Source organism: Pyrgilauda ruficollis, unplaced genomic scaffold (assembly GCF_017590135.1).
Source record: "Pyrgilauda ruficollis isolate IOZ18807 unplaced genomic scaffold, ASM1759013v1 scaffold15, whole genome shotgun sequence".
Lineage (NCBI taxonomy): Eukaryota > Metazoa > Chordata > Aves > Passeriformes > Passeridae > Pyrgilauda > Pyrgilauda ruficollis.
In genome coordinates this window covers 12,142,081-12,164,115 of record NW_024513654.1, presented here as the reverse complement: position 1 = coordinate 12,164,115, position 22,035 = coordinate 12,142,081, and the positions used below count along the sequence as shown (strand labels likewise).

Genomic DNA, 22,035 nt, shown 5'->3' with positions numbered 1-22,035 from the left:
GAATTAGCAGGTCTGTACAGAACTCAGAATTATGCTGCATTTATAAGCAGTATTTAATAAGGCTCTGTGTTAGCCATGATGCTGTTAAGAAGACAATGAGAAAGGAAAACCAGAATTCTCTCATCAAGTAAAGAAACAACCGTGTCCGTAAAATAATGAATGAGTCCAAGCACACCCTCCCTCACTTCCAGAGCAGAAGGCTGGCTCATCTCCCACGAGGGCAGAGATGCCATCCCATAGACGGCCTGTTGTTACAGATGCTCTTCTATCATCAGCAGCAAAAGTGGCTGGAGGCAAGCCAAGGTTAAAAGGAGACCAACAGAAATAAAACAGCAGCAGGAGAGCTGAGAGAAGATTGGCACATTTTAAAGCAAGCAGGCTGATTATGCAGGAAACCACAGAGCCTCAGCTCAGCCTTGGCAATAGCTAAAGGTCACCCTGCTGCACGGATGTGCCCCAGGGGACCTGCAGCACTGGAGAGAAGGAATGCATCAGTGCCTTCAGGTGGAAGAAAGCAGGATGTTCAGCCAGGAAAACTATGCTAAAAATACACTTTCTGAAGGCAGGTGAGGAAGAAATAGAGAGAAGTGGACAAAAGGGAAATAACAGGTCACTAAGCATTCATAACAAAAACACCACAGCTACAGGCCTTCAGTCCTCCTCATTAAGCCACCAAAAGGGTGAAGAAGGGAGTGCTGGCCTTCAGCATTTTAGCTGGCATGTGATTTACCCTACAGGAAAATCCTTTGAAGATATCCAGGAGGCCTTTTTTTTTTTTTGAAAAGCAGAATTTGACACTGACATCAGTGCCAGTGGCAGCACAGCCCTCTTGGGGCCATGCAAGTCAAATGCATCCTAGAATGACATTAATTTGAATTAACTATCAGCTTCAATACAGCTGTTAAACTCTGCACATGAGCCCTTCTGTGGATGTGAAGTTCAAGCCAGGGTTAAGGGTGAATTTGCAATGTAAAATATGACTACACTGATAATGATTTTTTAGCACAGAGCTATACATTTGAAAACAAACCCCTGCGTGATAATGGAAAAGGAAGGGGCAATATTGAGTATTTGAACCACGCCTTGATTCCAGTGGCAGAGAAAGATTCAGTTCACAGGGACTCGAGAACAACAGCCATAAGCATGAGAGACAATAACTGAGAGGTGGCTTTCACAAAAAGATGTTTTTGTTGATGAAAAAAGGGGTCCTTTAACTACACATGATTATTTCTCCTATATTTCGATGTAAAAATCATCTTGACTTCTTTACTGAGCTATTTCTCACTAAAATCCTCATTAAAAGGAGAGTCCCAGGGATTTCATGTTACTCCAGCTAACAATACCACACTTAGCTCCAGTGGAGACTCTGGTATTGAATTACCCTTCACCATTCAGCCTCTTAATTGAAATCAGTCATTCTAACAACCCCAGAGCACATTCAGCAGTTTCATGATCATCTACTACAATTCTGAGGCTGACACAGGAAACATGGCATAGAAACACAAGGGCTCAATTTTAAATTGGCTAAAATAAAGTTTATTTTACTGTTACAATATATAATCTTTTATTAACACAACTCACGAAGTGTTTACAAAATAATCTCATTTTCTGCTGCATTTTAAACACTACTTTTATACAAACTTTAAAGGTAAAATAGGAGTTTGTAGCTAAAAAGGCTTTTTGTCACATATTTAGAAGCATCATGAGAGTTACTTCAAACTAAACTCTTTTTTCTTATGGTGCCACCTTCACAGACAAAACAATGTTTATTGTAAAGGCCTGAGGGAGGATTCATGAAAGCTTTCTTAAGACAAAGGATGCCAGTCCTCTTTGGCTGCCAGTGGACAAATGCATTTGAGCCCTTGCAGCCAGGAGGGCCAATGGAATCTGGGGGTACAGTGGGAAGAGTGTGGCCAGCAGGCCAAGGGAAGTGATCCTACCCCTCCACCCAGCCCTGGTGAGGCCACATCGGGAGTGCTGTGCGCAGTTCTGGGATCCTCAGTACAAGGAGGACAAGGAGCTCCTGGAGAGGGTCCAGCAGAGGCCACAAGGGGTTGCTCTGCTCCTTAGGGACACTTCAATGTCCCTCACGCTCCTGGCAATGTCCCCTCCATGCCCGACTGGCTGCCAAGGGCTTCCAGGTCTGGATGGAGCTTGGGGTGCTGCTCAGGTGTCCCCAAGCTCCAGAACCCCTGCGCAGCTCAGTCAAACCCTCACCCCTGGACTTAGCCCACTCGCTGCTGCTGCCTCACCAGCTGACTGAAAGAAGGAAAGGAGGACTGAAAGAAGGAAGAAATTCTTTACATTGAGGGTGGCAGAGCACTGAACAGGCTGCCCAAGACCAGCTTACAGCCAGCTCATCTCCATTCAGACTAGAGATGCATGATCCACCATTTGGTATAAGCCAAACTACCAGCAAATATATTTCCAGTGCAAACAAAATTGTCTTTCTTCAAGAAAAACAACAAATTTAATGCTACTTCTCAAAAAACAATGCTTATGCTGCATTATTTTCTAGCTATTTTGGTCTGCTTTTCCGAAGTTTCCTTCCTCTCCCCAAATCACATCCACAGACAGATGATCACAGTATTTCTTTTTTTTAGGCAAATGACTGTCTCTTCCCAAAACCAAATTATACTGCTCATTGAAGATCATCCCTGAGAGCACTGTTCTAGCTAGACAGACAGCCAGAGAAATCTCAGAGCATGGAGGAAAAAAAGGCTGTTCACCCTGTGAAATCTTGTGGTTTCAGAAAGTAAAAAAAAAGAATTAGCTACTTGGAGCATTTAATTTCCCTGAGCTGAGTGAAATTTGAAGACAGTAATTAGTAACATGAAGCATAGCAACATCTACAGCTGTACTTACAGAAGCTGCAATTTTTTACAGTGGTGAAGTCAGACGTTACATTACAAGCACACAGCAGTTAGTGGTGGTTCCTTTCACTTGCTTCCTGCCACAGGAAATGCAATGGCTTCTCTGGTGAGAAACAGCACTGAAGAAGCTCCATGACTTCAGATTCTTTAGCCTTCTGATATTCCAGACACCTTTAAGTTAGCGGAGACACCACCAGGCCATAGTGCAGTACAAGCAGACCATCCTAGAGAGAAGAGAAAGAAACAGTCTCAGAATAGCACTTTCCCTTCTCCACGAGGAATTTCTGTCACCACCTGGTACAACTGCTGCATGGCAGGACCCCAGGTACAATCTCACCAGTTTACACTGTGTCCCTTCCACATGGAGAATGCAAGTTTTGAAGAATCAAGGCAAATAACTGTATTCCCCTCTCCTCTTTGAGATGGAAAAGTGTGTTAAAAAAAGGTAAAATCTGGTACTGCTTTTATCATAAAGTTATAATGGCATTATCGTCATACAATAGGCTCTTGTTTACAAGTTGTGCTGATTTCCACATGGTATTGTGGAGCAGAAAAAAATGTAATCTATTAAGTAGTTCTAGAAAGTGCTGCCAAAAGTTGTAGCACAAGAGTCCAGACTACTACTACATACATTTATTAAGTAATAAATGCATTGGATTAAAAAAACCTCAAATGACAAACTAATAGTTTGTTAACTCATGTTTCTCTTCAAAGACTGCTTGACATAAAAAAAAATCCCTTTCACCTGTGAAACAGGACAGTTCTGTTAGTGTTATTGCTTATGTCACTTAATTCACAGGCAGCTGCTGAAAGGCCTAGCACTTAGTCTGCTTCCACCACAGACACACTGGGAATCTGACATTGCATTACACCTACTTATATGGACAGACTGTAAAAGAAGTTCTTTTTTGAAGAGAGAATTACATTAGTACCAATGGACATGTCAGATTTTTTACTATATTTTGCTTCAGATGTTTTTATCTGTTAAGGCACAGGCTATAAGATAATTCATTAGTACCAACTCACTAATGTCTCTTCACCTTCTTACCCTGTTAATAACCAGGAACCCATTGCTAACTCCTGAAAGGATACAGAAGCTTTAACTCCTGTATCCTTTATCACCTAGCTTTAACTAGGTGATTAGCATAAATTGGGATAGCAGCATTGCAAGGCAGAACCTTCTAAGAGGTTACTCAGGAACCTCTTGCCACATAAAAACATTGTTATACCTTCCCAAAGGTACTTATTCCTTGTGCCCACCAGTCCCTTCAAAAGAGAAAATAAGACACATTCAAAACTTTATTTTTGGAGAAAAATTGTGGTCAAAACCAGTTTTTCCTCTACTTTCCAGTTTCTTAAAGGAAATAAATATTTATACAAGAAGAAAATGCTGCAATGTATTCTTTGATGAATAATTTTGAACTGGTACATTTGGCAGTAGGATATTTAAAGGAAATAGCCCTGTTAAACCCAAGACCAAACCCACTGCAATTCCTTCTCTACAAAGAGAAGCTGAGAGTTACCCCAGTACTGGCACTTCTTCCTCTGTAATTATTCACTTGTAAAGTATTACACATTTCTATCTATGATCAGCTGCTTCTTCTAGATACTGTTATTAAAAGGAAGTGCAAACAGAGAATGAGCTCCCACTGCCCATTACAAATCTCAAGGCTAACTCAGACAGGCACAAAAGAAAAGCAAAGCTCTCCAGTGTCCTTTGGCACACATTTGTGACCTTGACCTAAAAAAATGCAAAGGATCCCACCTGTTACACCCAACTATAAATTTCAGAGTGGAACTGAAGCCCAAAACATCAGAGCATACACACCTTATGATGTTCTAAGAGGAGCAACAACAAAAAGTGCCCCACTTTCCAAATTCAATAACCCCATAGCAAAGAGTAGAACACTTCCATAGGAAATGTGTGCTAGAAGGTCACAGTAATTAAATTAGAGCACAGTTCTTCCTGCCTAGCTCGGGAGACCAAAAAAACAGCACAATAGCATTGGGTTACAAAAAGGTGAGAGCTACAAAGAGACCATTATAATCTGCCAAGCCTCTGTGCCAAGGGCCAAGGACATCAAGGAAGCTACTCCTTTTAGCTTTTCCCATGTGTGAGCTCATTATATCCATCAGTGATGCAGAACTCTGAGAGGACCCAGTTTCAGACAAGTGAAAATAACCAGCAGCTTGGATCAGGTTGCATTTGTGCAGCAGAGGGGAGGAAGGTAACACTGGGAAGAAGTTATATTCCTATTTAGTTAATAACCAGCTTCCTTTCTCAGCTACTTGATCAAACTCAATTCCAGGCAGAGCTCAATGTTTGGTAACAAAATTGAGCCTTTAAAAGTCTCTGTGTCTTTCATCACTCCTTGCAGTAAAGTCCGCAAGTTTTACACTGTTTAAAAAACTGAAAAAGCAAAGTTATTTCTTATTATATAAATTTTGTCAGTGATTTTTTCATGTTTTTGCCCTAAACAGAGCTAGAAATCCTACTTTCAGCTAATTAGGAAGACTTAACTGACCACTCAGTTTTAGAAATGTCAAAATATGTTGACATCTACCAGATTAAACAAGATTTATTCCTGATTCTTTTTTAGCCTTCTATCAGCCATCAGAAATGAACATGTTATTTGATTACATTCAACCATTACAATTAGTTGCCTATTTACTTCAATTAAAACAACCCAAATAGGTTACTATGGGATCAGTGTCAGGAATATTTATTTTATCATCAGATCACACTTGGGTCTTCCCACACATGTTGGAAAGGCAGAAATGTATCCAGAAGAGCTAAAAACTTGCTAGCTTGCACCTACTCAGGCTCTAAGGTATCATTACACAGTGCTAGTCAGTAGGAAAAAAAAAAAGAAATACAACATCCAAAATCTTCACAAACAAATCTTAAGAACCATTCAACATAAGTAAAAGCCACTAAGAGCACCACATGGTTCAGAACAATAAATCACACACAACATATGTGATGCTGCAAATGCTACCAAAGAATGCACGTTAAAATTAATATATTTGCCAAAGAGAAACTTATCTGCATCTTTATAATCACTTTTCCCAGCAAAAAGAATAACTGCTGACATGAATGAACTTGCAAGTGAAAAATGTGACTCAGAATAGCAGCTATTTTTCTCCTCTAACAGTGGTTGTACTCATCTAAATAAAAGAGCCCAACGTTTATTTCTTCAAATGACTTTCTGTTGCAGAAGTAGTTTCTGAAGCTTCTTTCTTTGCATGAAACATCTACAATGAACCTCAGAAACCTGTAAATGACAACAGCAGTATTGAACAGTGTCTCAGCATTCTGGTGAGAGCTGCTAGGGACATTCCAGACTCCAACACTGATTTAGAAAGGCTGGAAAGTTACAAAGGCACAAGATGCCCTTGGTGTTTAATGTAAGATTCATCAAATGTTCCTCTGTACTTATAGTTTCACTGCCGAGGACAACTGTGCCCTTTACTGAATTTCAGACCCTGGTGAGAAACAAACAACCCTCACCATTTTAGACTAGACCCATTCACTAAGATTTTTTTCATGGCTAATTATCTAAAAATATTTTGCAAGGTTTTTTTAATCATAGAAATGCATCCTCTTTATTTCTAAAAAATATTATAATGCTAGACTAAAGAATATGAAAATGTCACAATTATTTCAATATCAAAAAAGAAGCAACATTACTACTGTAACTATTTGGCATAGAGATCTTCTAACAATATGAAGAGAAATTAAAGATGAACCTGGTCTTTCAAACTTCCCATCAAAAGTGACAATGAAAGAACAAGACTTCACAATAAGCCAAGATATTTCTTTTCTATTTATCTGTCCAATAGAGAAGCCTTGAGAGAATTAACTGCTAGCATACTGATTTGGTAATAAATGAGATTTGAAACATCAGTGGAGAATGGATCCCAAGGCAACGGCTCTCTTCGTGGAGCTGCTGACTGGTACTTAATCACCAAACATCAATCAGGCAGACCCAGTTCTGACAAGAAATGAAACTGCTGCAGTATTCCTTGAAGTGCTCCCCCAAGAGCATTCCTCATACATGAAAAGCTTTTGTGCCAAGCTCAAGTCTAAAACCATACATGTGACTATACCTCTGGACTGAGAAATATACCATTCCCCCGCCATTTACTGAAGCTTTTAGTAGAGAGCACTTCCATCACTTTGTGCTGATTGCTGAATTTACTTACAATGACTCAGTGTCAGAAACAAGCTGGTTACCAGTTCCCACTTCCCCCCAGTTTCTATCCCCTGCTCCCCAAACTGGATTAGGTTACATTTTCATTTCTTCTTCATGCTATTATAAACCAGCTAAGACATCAGGTGTGGCATTTATTCACTTCAACTGCAGAAACAGCACAAGCCTCATCAGATTTTAATGTCTGCCAATATTAACATGAGCCAAACACCTCTGCCCTGACTCTGGGACCCCTCCTAGTGATTCAAATCAGGTACAAGTGAGGCAAAGTCCAAGAGATCTCAAATTCAGCTTTTTACTTCCTGCCCCCAACACAGAGGCCTTCCTGTAGCATAAGAGAGCTCAGCAGGAATTTTAAATGTAAATGTTTGTGCATGTGTAGGCACAAACAAGTGAGGAGAGCTGATTTTGCTACTACTTTAATCCTTCTGCTATCTGCTAAGATTGCTTTCCAAATAAGATACCAATCTAATCCTATTTCTTCCTACTGTATTAAATATTAACTTTCCAGACTCCCAAGTTCAGATTAAGATACAATTTACCATATATCCCAACTTTACATCACTACTTAATGATGCACTTTGCAGAGTACTTAATTGTTTCTGCAGAACTTCTAAAATGGCGTGTTCCTTTAATGATGCTTTGAAAAGATTCACAAAGCATTTTTTAAAAATGCATTCTTATTTGCAAAGCCAGCAAGACTAAGACAGCAAGTTATCCAACAAGAAATAGCTGGCCATACACTCATGCTGTGACCAGAGCCAATACAATATGCATCAAGCAAATTTACTGCATTCATTACCCTCTGTCTGAGGTTTGTGTTTTTATAAGCAAGTTTATTCTCCTGACCAGTCACAAGGATAGCCTTATTTGGGATTTGTCCTCTGATTTCCCGCAGAGATGCAATTGCCAGAGAGGAAAAACAAGCAATGTTAATTGAAAAAATGGCTGGTACATATTATCATTGGTAAGATAGCAACTTGTTTTGGGGGAGAAAAACCCCAAAACAAAACCCAACACAAACCCCTCATATCCAGAACATAATGAGACCAAGAAGAACACGGTACACTTTGTCAACTCTACTTACAAAATAAAAATGATTTTGCATAAAATGGAGAGATTTTTCTCAGTGACCTCTTCAGACAAGCTGGTGCTACCTGAGGGCTTAAGAAAGGTCTGTTTTGAAACAGAAAACCTGGAACAAAGCCCCAGCTGCCACGTACCTGTACTGCACTCTCTCCTATGACCTGACGAATTTCCCTCAGTGTCTGGTAGTGCTCCAGCAGGTGATCACCACAGATTATATCCACCTGTGAACAAACACAAGCACAGTTAAGGCCGACTTGCCTTTGGAGTAGCAAAACAGTATTCAAGCCCTTTCAATTTTATTAGCAGAGCTCAATGCTAGAGTGTTAGACACTAAAGCCATCTTTACCTCAGCTCTTCAAATGTATTTAGCATTCACAGCACTACTGCACTGCCCAAAAGCCTTTCATGGCCCTGACTTGGGCTCACTGCTGAACAGAGAGGACAGTTTATTGTTTCACTCAGTTTGGTGTGTCCACTGAAACAAGCTCTTTAGTAATAGCTGTGATGAATTTCATGGGAATTTAGATAACGTATTAAAACGATCACACAAACATCTGCCATCATTCATCAGTTGCAAAAGAAGGAAACTTGTTTGTGCCACCAAAAAAAAGAGCCATTGCCACCCTCCTTATCTCGAGGGAGAAAACACCTGACTATTTCCACTTAATACTGTGGAAGAAGTGCCTCAATAGAAAGGAGCATCTTGGTGCATGCCACTGTCAGCAGTTACATGGCAGTCCTCCTTCAGCACGCCCTCAGTCAGTACTCCTGGGGTGCAGCTGCAGGGCATTCTCAGCAGTTCCATGCATTGTCCTCCACTGCAGCTGAACTCTGTCAGTGGTGCCTGCAATTCCACAGGGGGCACCTTCATTTAGTAAATGCCCACAAAAACAATAATTTTGTGGAAAACACAAACCTTAATCAGTATTTTGAATTCCTTGCCTTGATTATTATGAAAAATATGCTTCTCTATAGAGTTACCATGTATTTACAGTCCTTAATGTAAATCCAGTCTCTAATGCTCCAAAGAGAGCAACTAACACAGCACTGTTTTTCTCTTTCAACTGGAATCTGCTTACATTTTCCTTATGAGCAATTTCTAGATAAGGAAATGAGAGTGCTCTCATTTGCGAACTGACAAGACCTCAAAACTGAAGGCAAGAGCACTGACAATGAGCAGTCCCACAGCTTTCTGCAAGGGAACTGCCTAAGCTCTGCCCCTGCAGCAGCGGGGGAGCACACTGCAATATCATGACGTACTGTCTCATACAGCCACTTTCCACCACAGGATGAGCTCTGTGCTGCAGCCATTCCACTCCCCCAGATTTATCTTCTTCTGCAGGCTGACCCACTACCTCTCTCTTCTTCTTCATGGAAAGATTTAGTAAGATTTGTGCTGGCAGACCACATTGTTCTGAGACTTGGGAATGCAGGAATTCTACTCCTCAGAGGTTCAAAAAGAACTAATTTACTGCACCACCTGTATCGTATGAGAATGAAGCAAATACTCTCTTTGTGTTTGATTCTTAATGTGCAGAATACGTAAACTGCTTAATAGCACTTCTGCTTTTAGCTTCCAGGAAGCAAAAATTTGAGTGGACATAACAGTAAATACTGATTAGCTATTGATCCATATATACTCGTATAGTTAACATCAACATTTGATGTATTTAACACAGTACATGAAAAATGTATTCTTTTCCTTTTGGAAAACTGTCTGCAGCTCTTTCTGCTATCTTCCATGCATTTTTAACCTCTACAGTTATTACTGCAGGAAGACAAACACGACTGCTTTGCTTTCCAGACATGAGTTTAATTACTTTTGTTTGTAACCTTACTTCTACAACTTTATAGCATAAGGCACTGAAAACTCAATCTTGCTCCCAATGAAACTTATCACATAAATGTTTTATATATTCTGCAGAAATAGAAGATCTAATCTGTTTGACCAATGCAGGATGCAAACAGACAGTGGCAGCTGCTGACAATCTCTCAAAACAAAATTGGAATGCTTGTTTGAAAGTACACTGTTGTATCTGTTGCTCCAGTTTCAAACAGCAGTCATTAAAGAGCCAGTGTCTAATAATAAATTGAGAAGAATTTCTCATATTTACTGTATTAGAGTTCTCCAAATACTCAATGCTTAATCTCCTAATTCCAGCCCCAAAGCCTGAAATTCTGCCTGCTAATTGTTACGCTAGCACCCTTTCTATAAGGACAAGAGAATAAAACATTCAATGAAAAAAAAAATCTCAGGTCAGTGCAAAATTAAGTTGTGAAATGTGTCTCAGAGGATTCCTTGTGTCACACAGGAATTAATATGTTCCATTATAAAAGAGGCACCAGCACGACCAGCGCTACAAATTTACTAAAATTTCAAATGACTGGTAAAATTGAAGCCAACTAGTACTGATTGCCAGAGACAGCAGTAACTGTAGCTTGACATTTTGTTGAAAGGAAACATGAAGGTGAATCTGCTGAATACTCAATCACTTCTGTTAAAATTCTTATTAAAATAAAGTAGGTTTTCCATTATGCAATTTCTTTTCTTTTGGTGACATGTCTGCTATTAGAGCTATTTCTCTAAAAGCCACCATAACAGACAATTATAAATTCATGCTCACTACGTAAGACAGATATAAAAATAGAAGTTCATACAAGGGACACCTCACATAAGACTCATCCTAAGGGAGAATTTGGCCCAGAAAGCAGTAGGCTTCCATCAATATTTTCTACACCAACTCATACTACCGAGGGAAGGACAAGGAAAACACAAAATTATAGAGACTGACTGAGTATTTGAGCTAGTTATTAAAAAAGCTGTCAGAATTTCCCATTTCCTCTAGTTGCTGTTTACTTCCAGAGGCCCTGGATGCTTTTATTCCAGGGTCCAAGACTGGCATAAAGAAATTGCATCAACAACTACACAGTGTATGAGCACAGAGTCCTTTCTCCCAGTCTCCCCCCAGACTGCAGTTCACGCACTTTTAGGAACGCACATCTAGTAACAGAACATTTCTGTTCCATCAGCCACATTAATGAATTCCAAGCAGCTGAGCTGCAAGTCTTTCAGCAGTTTCTCTCATCCTTACAGAAGAAATAGCAGGAAGGAATACTGCTGTTGCAGGAGGAGCTCAAAGGAAATCACACTCTAAAGGAAACTTCTGATGCCAAAGACAAGAATCTACTGGGTTCCAAACACCACAACCTGTATTTAGCTCCTATCAGATGTTACCTACTTAACTATTACTGGTAATTTCAGTTTCTAAAAAAATATTTTCACCCTCTCCTAAAAATTCCAGCAAGAATATTCACGAGAGACCCTGCAATTAAAAGAACACATAAACACATACAGAAAATTAGTTGTTGCCCAAAGCACAGAGTTCAAAAGGCATCAGAAAGAGGAAACGTCAGTCTGCCAGCTCAAGTGGTAAATAAAAATAAAAGAAGCCATAAATTTCAGATAAACTAGGGAATTTAAATCATAATCCATTTGCAAATGCAATTACAGAAGTCTGAAAGCAATTTGAATTCTCAGAATAGAAAAAAAAGAACATGGGCAGTAGCTTCAAAACTGCTTTTTAGACTTCTATATATACTGCCACACACAAGCCAGATGGCTTATTTCACATTTTCATTAACCTAAATCCATTGCACTTGTGCAGGTCAATGAAGAAAGGCAAGCATTAGCTCAAATTCCACATGAAAAGATTAAATCAGAGATGTCCAAGCAGAGCCAGGAGTTCAGGGGTTGGGTAACATACCTTCTATCACTTGGTCACCAAATCAGCTCTAACAGGGAATGACAAACATTCTCAAATAGCACTTTTGCAGATTGTCAAACTAAGCTGATATTCAGTAGGAACTGACTGCACTCACAAAATAACCACACCTAGTGTTCTTACAAGGAGTTTCAACAACGAAACCAAAAATGCAACTGATATACTGAGGAGATAAAGGAGGAAACACTCTGGGCCTTCCTTACAGTCAAATCTTTCGAAGTCCCAAGAAAGACACAATTCAACACTCTTGCAATAAATTTTCTGTAGATAAATGTAGTACTAAATGTAGAAATTTCCAAGCTTCCCAAGGAAACCAAATTCTTAGACTCCGTCCCAAACTAAACACACCAAACTCAAGACATCTTATATAAAAATCAATTATTTTAGGTAATGAAGAGAGTTGGAAATTAAGACTAAAGAAGTAATATTAAAAGGAAGAGCCTGTTATCCAAAGTTAATATCTATTTCTTTTTTAACATACCTTGGGGAAGCTGACAGGAAATGAACCACTGCAGACGTCAACACTTCCAAATTTCTAGAGCAAACTAAAAATGCAGCAAAGAATCTTCTACATTTAAATTCTTTGCATATACGGTGTGGAACCTAGTTCTCTAAATTTTTCTGCTTGTGTTAATTCAGAATCAGGTTCTTCCTAATTTTGTTTTACAGTTTATTAGCAATCCTGAGAAGCTGGAGTAAGACATGATTCATTAGGCTTATTAATCCTCAATGACATTATCTGACATCTCTTTCACTCTCTGCATGTTTACCAACAAACCATCAGCTTCAGCTCTGTGTACTACCATGACAAGGTAACAGCTCAGTACATACACTCCTTTATTCTTAGTCCCCATATGAAGAAATGATGACTCAGGCTAGAAAGAAATACTTCCAGCTTCATTTCCTGAATTTCCAATTTTTTTAAAGATGAGCCTAGATATCAAGACAACAGTCACGACTTGGGGCATAAAAATCAACTGCAGTTTTCTAATGACCAAAGAAATACTTGTTGAAAAAAAAATGGGAACACATTATTTAAGATGAGAAAAAAAGGCAGCCAAGGCATCTGTTTGTAGAAGAAAGAAGATTTATCATTTCCTCCAAACAGGCAGGGCTTGCACAGAAGAGACCAAGGATTAGAACCAGCCAATGATTGTGCCTTACACCACAGATACCAGCAGAGATAGGAGTCACAGCATCAGCATCAAGCAACGTCTTGAGAAAGGACACCTATGAAATCACCAGCTTTTGAGATGTAGCAACATTTAGTCATTTAACCAAAAGGATTGTACCTGTCTGGCAAAGTCCAAGAAGAAAGTAACTAATGAGTGAAAAAAATCTCAAGTTCTCTAACAGGTGATCTTAAGATTTTACAATCTGAAAGACACCCAACACACAGGCCCAGGCTGATTTTGAAAGATGGACACCTGCAGTTTCCAAGACAGATGCTCAGTGTTCCTGAAAACTGAGATTCTGATGTACTATTTAAGAAAATCCAAACAAACAAAACAATTCCTTCCTCTCAAATAAACAACTAAATAATGCAAGAAGTTTCTCCAGCCTCATTCTGAGGCTACTTGTATTTGTTTAGAATATCAAGTCACCACCATGTAAAAGCTGCAGACTCTCACTGAGAGGAAACCAGCAAATAAAAATACATTAATTCCTCTGCAGGATGAATAATTTATATTCGATTTGTCACCACTGAAAAGGTAAGCAGCATGAATACTCATTACTGAGGCACACAGTCATGCAGTGTTGTCCCACAGTTACTGCTGGATGAAAACAGCACTAACTCCAGATCCAGCACTAAACTGCTACCATTTGTCTATTCACATCAGCTTGATCTTCCAGGAATTGTCAGCTTTATAATTATTTACACATTACAGAGCTCTTGCACTTTCCCAACTGAATGGCTGCTGAAATACACTGAAGAATTGGAAACTGGTTCTGACATGCAGTTCCTCTCAAAATGGCTGAGAAATATGAAGCTAAATTCTTTTGTACCATATTCTGCTCCTTTGAATTCTTATTTGGAGGAAAGTGTCTGTATTTGCATTCATACACATTTCAATATATCCATCCGTAGTATAATTCTTCCTTAGCCCTTGTTTGCCTTCAGTTAAATTTTACTATTATTCACCTTGCAGCAGCTTGCATCATATTCCCACTTTCCCGTCTAGTTTTACCTTTGAAACAGCAGAATCTCTTGGCTTTGAATTCTTTGGCTGAAATTTTACAAGGCACTTTAGAAATTCTGTCCAGTTAGTACAGAACTACGAAAATCTGAATAGGTTGCAAATGAGTTAGAAGAGTTGTTCCTTGCAGATCACAAAATTGCAAACAATTCATTTTTTAATCCTTAGTGTATAAAAAACTCTAATATTACTTCTAGAATCTAATGAACAATGGAAATGTCTGTCCAAAGCCCAGACAACTTGTGACTGCTACAGCAACGATGTACCTGACAAGCAGGGTCTAGATCCATTTTTCTTCTCAGGAATTTCTCCACATGTCCAATTGTTGCCTCCCCAGAAACACGTACAAACTTCTTTTCCAAAGGCTGCACAGAAAAAGTAAAGATTTTAAGCCAGAGTTAAGCTAAAATTAAAGTGACTATTAAAATTAAAACTAATTATTTTTTAAATGTTTTACACAGCCCTATGCTCTGTGTGGCCCAAAAACCCCAGGAAAAACATGGCAGAAAGAAGGGCAAATATGAGACAGAAAGGGTAGGAGGTGATACTGAAGATGAAAAAAGATTATGAAAAAATACTGTGAAATATGAAGATAAAAAGAATAAAAAAATGCTGGGTAGGTGTAATGTTATACAACAATAGGTTTGAAATACACTGTAATACAAGACTGGTTATTATTATTCTGATAAAAGCTCCAGCTGCACTCAGTATAAGAAAATCAAACTAAATATACTCAGGTTATAATTATTCCTGAAGTAAACTGTAAGACAAAAATTTAATCATATTTGTACCTTAAAATGCCCTGTGCCTTCATTAGCTCTGAAAAAACAAAAGAGTAAATAGTCAACATTGCTAAGAGTGTAAGTTATTAATATCCTCAAGCTCTTTATTATAACAGTGACTTACTGATTTATGAGTCTTGCATATCCAACTTATTTTCCCAGCTCAGGCTCCTCCTTTCATTAAATTGCTATACATAAAATAATACTGAATTTATAGATCTTATTCTCCTACCCTTTGTACTTCCCCTCCCTTTTTCTTGTAAATTCAGCTATTTAGGATGTTAAGGTTTCTCTACATAAAATTGAATAAAACCCAATGCAGTCTAAAGCCATTTTTAAATACAACACAACACTAATTTTCATAGGAGTAGGTTGCAATATTGATGCTGCTTAAACATCCATACTTCATGATCCTTGATATTTGGAACCTTGACAGACAGTACCTAAGAAGTTACGGAAAGAACACACCCAACCACCTCAGGGGCTCCCAGGGCAAGATGCTGGCCTTCCAGCCTGTTCACGTGACAGTATTAATGCTAATGCTATCCAGGAACTCAGGAAAGCAGCATGTGTTTCTCTGGAATGTGAAGTACATACAAAGGTGGCAAATAACCAAATCTCCAGCTGGCTTCAGCCAAGGTTCACTGATTTGCACAGCCTGAGCATGTGATCTACCACTGATCACCTATCTCCTTCTTGTAGTGCAATGTGCAAATTGCTCAATTAATTAAGGCCAATACACAGTATTTCATTATTCTTGCATTGCATTAGCAAGTATGTATATATGAGAGAGGAAACACTGCAGTATTTTCATTGCACTGGAGAGGGCAAAAAAATCAACTGACCATTTGTTATAGCAAGCAAATATAACACTTGTGAAGACCACACATTAATGTGGCACTTCAAGTTACTATGACTGAGTATCTTCACCTCTAAATATGTACCAGGTATCAGACAGAGCTAAGTAAATTTGTCATGAACTAAGAAAAAACATACAAAAAAGCTTTTCCACTACACATGTAATTTTCTTTGGTACAGTTCCACAGCCACCGGTGACCACATTGTAATCCACAGAGACACAACACAGACAGTCAGACTTTCAAGGTAACAATTTCTTTTGGCTGGTCCAATCTATTCCAAGCTTTCTTTCTCCAGAATGCTTTATTAATCTCTCATTGCCAAGATAATCTCTTTGATTTTGACCATATAAATTATCAAAGGTTAAAAACGTCACTAAAATAAAATACAAAGTAGATGGTGTTAAGCCATGATCTTTTTTTGTTAGAAACATTCTGTGCTCCCCTCCATATAAATAAAAAAAACAACCAAAACACAGCGGACAGTTCCACATGGAATAGATGGTATTTACACAGTATTACCTGCTTTGCTGCCAATGCTGGACATTTAAAATAAAACTACCAAAAAACCAAATATAACAGATTCAAAAGTCATCTTGTTTCTCAGGCAGATACAAGTTTACTAGGTTTGAGGTCTAAACTGACTTGTGCAAGTCAGGCACAAAGAAAATGAAAACTAAAATTAAGGCAGGTATATGAATTCACAATATTAAAAAGTTTCTATTATTTGAAAGCCACTGAATCCTTCCGGCGAGCACATCCAGCATTAACGGTGCTGCCACCTACAGGGATCAGGGACTGGAACAGACAGGCATTTCTCTGCTCAGTTTACTGCAACTGCACGACTTTGCTAAAAATAAAACACATCTGCATTTTAAAACTATACTTCCTAGGAAGCTACATATTAAACATTTAATTATCTGCATCATCTACCTGTGCATAGCTGGCTCTCACTATTGCACTGTAAGTTAAAACTGGCTCCCCACGACTATTTGAGATGGAAGAAATGCACATTTAATGAAAACCAAGAGCCCGTTAATGGTTCATCACATGCTAGCAGCACCCTCATGTCAGTCAGTTACTCTTACATTTGCCCACAACTCACCCAATAAACTCCAGAAGTATGGAAATGTCAAGTTCTGGTGGGATCCGGAACACTGAGCCCAGAACTTTTCGGGGTCTTCCTCTGCTCGGTGGAACTGGCTGTGGGACAGCTAAAATATTCAAGTAGCCAAAATGCAAAGATAACTTAAAATAAAAGCAGCAAAAGATACTAACATGCACTGAGCAAAACAGGATAGCTCACCAGGTAAAAAAGCCCATGCAATTAATCCTCTTTTTTTATTACTAAATCAGCACTTCCTACATTCTATGCTGAGTATCTGAATCAGAATTTTAATAGCTTTCAGCACAGCACTCTCCAAAGAGCTTTGTTTGATAGGAAGACATAAAATAATTAGAATAATCCCCCACTGTTTAGCAGACTTTGAAGCTCTCCTCTTTACTCCTTTGTAGTGTCTATTACTTATTAACAGCGAGAAAATAACGTTAATGCACATTTTATATATATTTCCTGATTATAAGCAAAATATGTAGTTTAAAATAATTCAGCCATGATCAGGGTTTAAGTGTTGCCAATTCATCTATTTTTGTAATATGAGATCTGTGACAAGTTATAATTTCCAGATAACTAAGAATCCCATATTTCCATGTGTACTTCCATCTTCAGTTGTGAACTAATATTTTAAAGAAAACCCTTAAGAAAAAAATTATACGGTAAAGTACTTTCTTAATAGTGTTTCTTAAAGTGATTACAGCTCACCTGGTTTGGGCACTTCTAATCCTCTTTCTTTATAGAAGTCATGCATTTGTTTTTTCTCTCCTGAAAAAAATGCAGAATACAAATAGAAATGTTTCAGATGCTGAAACATCTATTCTCATTGACCAATTTTCAATGGTTAGAACACCAAAAACTTTCCAAGTTTCAACAGACCTTCACCATCACCAGAATTTCATGAGGCTGAGATGCTTAAGAAACCCAGACTAAAATTTTATTAGTAAAAACTAGGAGAAAATCAGAAAAACTGGCCATAAATAATACTGAAATAGCTGCAAGAACTAGTATCCTTCTGGCTGTCATGCCTTGTGACATGACATGGTATTTTATAACCTGTTCACACAGAGCACAGTTCTTTTTATACTAATTTGTATATACACATATATTTTTATATATACATATATTTTTTATATATATGCTCATGGTATACAAAGCAATACCATCTATAGTCCATACATATCCACTGGATTGTATATTTTACTCAGCCCATCCAGGGGGACTGCAGGATCATTGGCTCCCAAAGCTGAAGATAAATGAGATGAGATTGTAAACACATCTAAAATCAGACACGTAAACATGGCAATGAGGAAAAGATAAAAGCATTTGAGAGAATTGGTCTTGGTAATTTTTTTCTGCTGAGCCAAGTGAACTTTTTACACAGAATGATATGATATAGTTCTACTAAAGTAAGAGGGACAACTGTGAAATTATCTGCATGTTTATCTGGATACAGTGACAGCTGTGTTTCATGAGATAAAATACACATCACTACCACAACAGCATTTAGCAGCCAGAAAGATGCCAGTTGTCACAGTTAATTCATTACAACTTATAACCAAACATCACAAAACTATTTTGAAGAGTCCAGAGTAGCAACACGGCTTTGAATTGCTCAGTTTTCTGTTCTTTTCAATCTTTACAAAGTAATGTAACAGAGAAAGGGACTTACTTTCCTCCAGGTTGACAACTAATTTATAGACTATATCTTGCAGTTGTCGGTCCAGTCTACGAAATAGGAAACAAAAAAAAAAAAAAAAAAAGAAGAGTCTTTGGTGCAAGACAAAATGGTTTCAGTAAACTGTAACAAAGATGCCAAATACAATATTGACATGGGATGTACGTGGAGAGACAACACCACCCTTCATGAACAGCTCAAGAAATTAAAACTCACTTTTGTGAGTTAATAGATATACCATGCCAAAAAGTCTTAATCTTAAAAGGAAATCAAACCAAATAGTTAAGTGTTTGTATCACCTGTAACACTGAGCAAATGCACAAAAATACCCAGGGCAGGGATAACAAACCCTAGAAATGGATACAAACTAGAAGAAACAATAAAGAGAGTCTTTTTATCTTAATTATTGTGGTGAAACTCATAGTAGTGAAGAACACAATGTGTTTCTTGTAACCATTCCCTTGTTTAAAAAAGGAAGCACTACAAGTCTGTAGAACAAAACATTTAAAAGCAAGTAGCAAATCTATAAAATGGGACAAATTTATTACCTGATATTATAGAGGGGCTGTGTCTGATGTACAACAATATTGCACTTAGGACATCTGTTGCTATAGTAGAAGTGTCTCACGATACAGCTTTTGCAAACTGTAAAGAAAAGAAACCCCACAGGAGTCACATGTCCACCACACAGTGCCATCTGTTCAGGCAAAAGGGGTAAATAGACCCAGACTTCCCATACAAAACTTATCAGACACAAAATGAAGTCACTGAACACTCCTAGTCCAATGGATGCATGGGTGAGAGTTCAATGTGTATGCAGAATGTGAGTAGGGACCAGGAAGAATATTGACTGCTGAAAGGCAGCCTACAAACACTTTCAGTAGCAACAAGGTAAGAAATCATAATTCTGCCATTTTCACTGTATTTTACAAGTCCTTTAAAAGCTTAGAAAAAATACTAAGTGGAAATACCTAGAATAATAAATAGTCTACTATCAAGTCAGCTCTCCATCTGCCTGAACAGAGGAAGCTTTTCCGTAACATTTACCAGGAGAGTTCTAAGACACCACCACAGCTGCATTTGCAACTCTATGCTGTCCTTACTAACAGTTGTGCCTCTTTGTAAACTGCAAACTGTGCTGAGTACTTTGTGCTATAGAACAAACTACTGAGTAGTGCTCTAAAAAAGGGGGGAGAAAAATAGAGAGAGAGAGAAAGAAAGTTTTCCATCTATGCAGTGTGAATGTTTGGGAGATCTAGTAAACCAGGATTCTTGGATTCAGGTATGAACATGGCTGAAAGAGCTTCACATAAGGTGTTTTATTAGTTTGGAGAGAAAACAGTTCTTTAGCACTGGGAAAATTGTTGGCACTAGGATCCAGGGGGAAAAAATAACAAGACAAGCACATTGAAATTAGTTATTTATTACCCACCTATTTCCACTAATCAGATTATGGACAAACTGTGCCATGGGTGCAGACCACTGTTTCTGTATCTGAACTGGTATTTCCACAGGAGCTTATGGGGTTTTGTGAATTTATAAGCTCACATCAACAACAGCTGAGGAAAATTTGCAGTCCATTAAAAGCAGAGCCACTCAACTTTCTTTTCTCAGTTATACACTCAAATTCCTGGAGCCTACTTTAAAAAAATAACTAAGAAAATATATGTAGTAGCTCTGCTTTTGTCTTACTTGGGCTTTATCTTTTCCTACATCTTCTTCCTTCTTAATACGGAAAGATGATTTCATGATTAATTGATTTAATAATTTCTGATGCTTAAAATACCCACAAATGTATCTCGCTTAAGGAACAGAATAAATACAACACACGTTCACTTCAAACAGAGAATTATTTTTCTGAACTCAGAACATTTCAACAGCTGACCTGGTTTGAATTTGCAAATAAACCTTTAAACAGGCAATTCTGACAGATACTTACAGGTGTGCAGACATTCTGTAATAGTTGTAGCATCGATAAAGTATCCTTTGCAGATGGAACACAGGATGTAGGGGGTCAGCTCTGCGAGGTTTATCATACGCTGCAAACAAAAAGTGGTGAGTTTGAATACACATGCTAAGCCATGACATTCCTTGACTGCATCTTCCAAAATACCACAGCCTTAAAACCATGGGGAAAAATGGGATAATAAATATGTTACAGGAATGGGTTTTCCTAACAGATCAGTTACTTATCATATAGAGTTCGTTTTTAAAAGACTTTTTCCTAGTCTTCTAAATTGAACTTTTTGACAACAGTAATCCAATTTGTTTAATGAATCTCACCTAAAAAGAAAACTTTAAAAAATAATTTTGGGACAAGTTCTTTTGGATTAACTCTTTTAACAAAATATCACATAGCCAGCAAGCTTGAAGTGCATACGGGTGGCAAACTACATCATTATTTGAAAATGCTCAGCAATGCTCAGTTGGAGTCCCAAATTAAGGTATAGAGAGAGTTTCTATGACAAGAGACAGTCATCTCTTGTTTGTACACACAGTTATGAAATATACAAGTACACATAGAGGCAAAGGCTGAAATTTCACTACTTTGAATTCTGGTCATGAAGAACATTTTCCAGGAATGCACACAAGCAGTTCCACAACAGCTTTCCTCACTGAATAACAGAATTTCAAAAAAGAACAAATTTCTTCAATAGCGACGATCTGAGATGTGTCTGAAAGAGGTGACACATTAGATTCCTACGTTTCCTCTCGTCTCAAAGCCCGACCAAAGGGCTTCTTTCCCTCAACAGCACCATTCATCTCGCCCACGTGCCACCGTCTACCACCCTCTCAGCCACGCCGAGAGTTTACAGGGCTTCACTTAAATGAGAGAGATGAAGTGAACTCGGGTAATAATAAAATAAATATTACAATTAAAACAAAAAAAAAGTAAGAATAATAAAAAGTCCATAATCACACGCGGGGCAGGCCGGGAGCGGGGCCTGGCGTGCCCCGGGCACCCTCCCGCCCCCTTTACCTCCCGGTCGTCGTCCGAGTCGAGCTCCCCATCATCCGTCCCGAACCGAGCCCTGGTGTCGCCCTCCATCTCCTCCTCCTCCTCCTCCACCTCCTCTTCCTCGTCGTCTTCGTCGTCGTCGTCCTCATCGCCGCTGGACTCCGAGCGACCCCGCTCGAACTCGAAGGGGTGGGAGCGCGACCCCGAGCAGCTGGGGGCGCCTTCCATGTCCTGGTCCTCATCGGCCGGGCCCAGGCCCTGTTCCTGGCGTGCTCCATCCCCTCCCGACAGCGCCGGGACCCCGGATCCGGTGTCTCCCTCCATGTCCACGGACCGGGGCTGCCACGGGTCGGTCCACGGCCCGGGGCGCCTGCGTGGGAACGCCGCGGGGCACGCTGGGAAATGTAGTTCTGAAGAACGCAAGGCTGCGCTACCGCACGCGCGCTGAGCCACAGCCCGTTTGTATTTATATCCCCACGGTTTGTTTGG

The 22,035-nt window shown here is 38.9% G+C and overlaps 1 protein-coding gene across 1 annotated transcript; it reads right to left on the bottom strand.

Moving 5' to 3' along the window:
* Positions 1 to 2,346: 2,346 nt before the first annotated feature.
* On the bottom strand, positions 2,347 to 21,925 carry PCGF6 (polycomb group ring finger 6). Its single transcript, XM_041461610.1, has 10 exons — positions 21,568 to 21,925; positions 20,527 to 20,626; positions 19,136 to 19,232; positions 18,582 to 18,637; positions 17,618 to 17,677; positions 16,901 to 17,009; positions 14,948 to 14,975; positions 14,423 to 14,521; positions 8,311 to 8,397; positions 2,347 to 3,097 (listed from the first exon to the last, which is right to left on the bottom strand). The coding sequence occupies exons 1-10, from the start codon at positions 21,868 to 21,870 to the stop codon at positions 3,047 to 3,049; spliced, it is 990 nt and encodes a 329-aa protein (XP_041317544.1). The 5' UTR covers positions 21,871 to 21,925; the 3' UTR covers positions 2,347 to 3,046.
* Positions 21,926 to 22,035: the final 110 nt, after the last annotated feature.